Source organism: Mizuhopecten yessoensis, unplaced genomic scaffold, assembly GCF_002113885.1.
Source record: "Mizuhopecten yessoensis strain PY_sf001 unplaced genomic scaffold, ASM211388v2 hete_36175406, whole genome shotgun sequence".
In the NCBI taxonomy this organism is placed as follows: Eukaryota; Metazoa; Mollusca; class Bivalvia; order Pectinida; family Pectinidae; genus Mizuhopecten; species Mizuhopecten yessoensis.
The window spans coordinates 864-5,306 of NW_018485457.1; the positions used below are offsets into that span (position 1 = coordinate 864).

A 4,443-nucleotide genomic window follows, 5' to 3' on the forward strand; every position below is an offset into this window, starting at 1 on the left:
TACATAAATAAGAAAAAATACATATGCAAAATCAAACCTTATAAATGAATCTCAATATTTAAAACAGATATTGCTTGGAGAAAAGATCATTGAAAAAATATGTGTAAGCAATTCTACAAAGTAAAGGTATCAATATTTTGACAGACAGAACAAATTTTAAAATTTCGATTTATATTAGCTTTTCAAAATCCAAATATTAAAGGTATTCCTCTAGTTTGCCGATTCATGAAATATGAACACATTTAAAGGAGTTTCTATGGTAACATACCTATTCCTGTGACACTAAGATAAGCAGACATGTCCCTCATACCAAACTGGTTCTGGACCACACATGTATACCGTCCCTCATCACCAATCTTCAAATCTGTGGACAGAGAAATCACAAGTGTAATACAACATGATTATAGATAATGACAGAAGGTCAAATATGTTTATTATAGTTCCCTATAGACAATATTTGTCTTTTAGTTTGATGTACATGATTAATCCTTAGTTAAAGGATAAAAATTGACTGTAAAGAAACTAGATAGGCATGGACTTACTAAAACTGTTGAACTGTGCAAGTTCCATAAGTCTTTTGAAACAGAACTAGAATATCATCCTGTGATTTTCAGACACAATGTATATTGCAACAAAAACCTGTTAACTACCATCTGATATAAAATCAAAGTTGTACTTGATACTTTGATATTCAGTTTGAAAATATTAAATCAGTATGTTTCACTGGCCTTACAATCAGTATGTTTTATTTATCTGGTATGTGGGATTTATGTCTGGGAGTGGCTGAAAAATAGCGCTGTTCCTAGCGCTGTTCCTAATACAAATTGTTGAGGACAATTAACATTAGATACTATACACCGGGAAATTTTCGCCACAGTTTTAATATCGTCTCTTTTGTCCTCCACAATGAGGGCTAATTTATCAAGATAGCGAATATTCATTAGTGCACAATATACAGTATATAGTAACCACATGTGTATGGCAAATTAACACTTAGAGAGAAATCAGGTTTTATCAGCGAAGGGGAAATATTTGACAGGGTGAAAGTTTTGGTATACAGTACATTCCATTTCAATCCCTAATACACTGTAAACCTTACTTCTGATAAACAGAGAGCCTTCTGGGAGCTGAATAAATCTTCCCCCATATGCAATAATGGTGCCATCCTCATTCCTCCAGTAGATCTTTGGGGGAGGGTTTCCAGTAGCCTCACAGCTTATGGTGACATTGGTCCCTATGTCTGCTCCAAGATTAGAAGGCTGGGTGGTGATACGGGGCTCAGCTACAACACAACATGTTTTTTCTACAATAAGATTCATCAGTTTGGAATTGTGTTATAACAAAGTTTTACTCTATACACAAACAATGTACATACCAAGCATGTCGCAACGTTTCAAGACTGACTTTGTGCTATGACTGAGTGAGTTATTTGTATTGTTTACCTGTATAACGATGAGACGAAATTGTATATTTCATGTCAATCAACGCGGGACATTTTGCCTATCGATAGAGAGTATATATACACTGATCCAAATAGATACAACATATTTTACTGTTCTTAAATCCATCAACAGATTATCATTTAATCTTGATTTACATCCATATATTAATTCTGTGATGATAAATATGTAACAATGTATATAAAATTGAATTATTTCACAACTTATATTTATCACTCTTGTAGGCCCATTTGGATGTGCATGTAGGGTCTGAACGTTGGAGGAAACTCATGTGGTCTGTCAGGTGACCCATACTTTTTCACGTCCGATAGTGGGGTCAAACCCCGGCCCTCTTGTTAAAAGGCAAGAGCACCATCCAATGTATTATCTTCCCTAAATATATTTATTCTATGATGATTAATACACTACCCTTGTGTAACCATTGAATTTAATTTGAGATTTTGTATGACATTTTGAGGGCTGCATCTCATGCACATGAAAAAAACAACTGAATTAGGTGACAATTTTAATAGCAATTGTCAGGTTTTTGAAGAATTTAAGATTTTGCATGTTCATAATGACCTATTGACCTAACTCCCAAAACATTGCCTACTTACATCCAACTTCGAGTGTAACATCAGCAGAATCTGTGCCTGCCTCATTGGTGGCCACACAACGGTAATCGCCACCATCTTGCTCCTGTGTGCCAAGGATCATCAATACGCCATCAGTCGTGATGTTCACGTAGGACAGCTGTCGTAGCTGTAACAAAGAACAAATTCTGCCAAATGAAACCTGTATGTTGTAACAGTGACTAAAGGTGTATGTGTCTTATCTGATAACAAAGCCATCTGTAAGTTCTTCTTTCGAACATGACAATCTAACTTTATTCAGATTTAATTTCTAATTTCTAACTTCTGGGCAGCAAGTTTGATATAGTAGAAAAGTATAATCAAGATTGACATTCTGGAAAACAACTTTGTCAGTTTAGTATCTATATCAACTTTCCCTCCAGATATATATGTCATGCATAAGGATTTTGTTAATGTACTGTGGAGCATTGGTTTAAACATGGTTGATTTTACTGTCATTTGGGAACATTACAGCTCCAGTATTGCATTCTAAAAAGGAGCATTTGTTCTTATTTTCAAATCATCTATATATATAATGGTTAATAATAGTCCATCTCTCTTTAATGATCTCTCACCTACTGTTCACATGTCCCTAGTTAACCCAAATGCCCAAAGCTAAATAAATTTGGATTTTCTATCCAAGGACATTTCAGAAACATGAAACATTAGAACACACCTGGACATCTCCTCTGAACCATGTGATTGTGGGACTGGGTATACCATTGGCTGCACACACTAAGACTGCATTGTCACCACTAGCAACCAACACAAGTTCATCAGATCGGTATATCTGCGGTGCCTCTGTCACAGGAATGAACATAAACCATACATAATGTAATACATAATGTAACTATTTACGTATAAACTGCTCGATAAAATAGCTCCATGCAAAATTAATCTCGCTGCTCAATCAAGAAACACCATGGAAATTGACAATTTTTCTCACTGCTTAATCAAGGTACTCGCATGGTCCCATTGAAACTAAACTAGAAGTGAAGGCCATGATAACCTAAATATAGTGCATAGCACACATTGTGTTGGTAATGCAGACACACTTCACATTTTATTACAGTATCTTTTACAGTTTAAAAATGGTCCAAACAACATTTCACTATGAATTTTGCATTAACTTGACCTTTGACCCTGAGGTGAAGATCACAGTGACCTAATTGCAGCGCCAAAACTATTCTTACTGCTCATTTTTCAGTGTTTCAAGCTCATAAATGCATGTCAGAGAGTAACCATATACTGGATATATATTAAGATATGAAAAAAACTGTTTTCTACTTTTGAATTAACATTTTGATGGTAAAGCTAAGTAATGCAGGCCCTGTAAGGCTTTTAAAAGGGCTTGTCAGAAAACAGCATCAAACCACTTGGTCTGTCCCTATAATCATAAAAAACACCTCCATTCCATCTGTTACCCGCAAAATTGTTTGGAAACTGATAAAAGAAAGTAGCATCTATGGCTATGCACAGTACTCTCCCCTTACCTATATATGTAAGAATGGCTGTTACATTATCCTCTCCTGCCAAATTTTCGGCCAAACACTGGTACTGGCCCTGATCACCTAGGAACATATTGGCGAAGCTGATATGTGGACCATTAATCTGAATCCTTTCATTAGGAATCATAAGCTTGTTGTCACGAAGCCAGTAAAAACTGGGGACAGGAAAACCCTCCGCAGTACAGGTCAGGTTCACCGTCTGCCCCGTCTTAAAGGTCTTAACAGAAGGAGTCACCACAGTCTTAGGTGGTACTGAAAACAAAATAAAATAATAAGGTTTAAGGGGAAAACAAAGAATTTAAGAGACTTGGAAATTATGAGTGTTTCATGGACAAAATATTTGAAGAGACAAATAAAACTAAAAGTAACAAATACATTGGTTTGTTCAGTATTTTTTTCATGAATAAAAATTTCATTCAGGAATTGTCACTTCATGTATTAAATACATACAAATATAGGTTACACTGAAGATTAGTAATGAATGTGATTTACCTTGAACTCGGACATGTACAAGTGCCTCAGTGAATCCACCTTCATTGCCAGCCAGACACAGGTACCTTCCCTCATCCTCAAGTCCAATGTTTCTGAAACATTGAGAAACTCAAGAATACTTCCATCCTCACAACAAAAGGTAACAAACATCAGCTAAAGCCAGGTATCCATTCCCAGGTTACTTTCCAATCTTGAATACATGTGCAATATACTTGTGTGTTTTTTTCAAATAAGATGCTCACATCAAAACAATGATGAAAAAGATCATCACCAACAGCAATGTATCACCCTCCGTTTATACAAAACTTAGTCCCCTTTGCCCAAAGCTGCTCCAGGCCAAATTTGGATAAAATCTCTCCAATGGTACAGAAG

General features: G+C 35.7%; 1 protein-coding gene across 1 annotated transcript; it reads right to left on the reverse strand.

Moving 5' to 3' along the window:
* Positions 1-268: 268 nt before the first annotated feature.
* On the reverse strand, positions 269-4,163 carry LOC110444800 (hemicentin-1-like; the record flags this gene model as incomplete). Its single annotated transcript, XM_021489160.1, has 6 exons — positions 269-364; positions 1,100-1,282; positions 2,057-2,201; positions 2,748-2,872; positions 3,565-3,831; positions 4,072-4,163. Coding segments are annotated over 6 exons (908 nt in total), but the record flags the coding sequence as incomplete, so codon positions are not given.
* Positions 4,164-4,443: the final 280 nt, after the last annotated feature.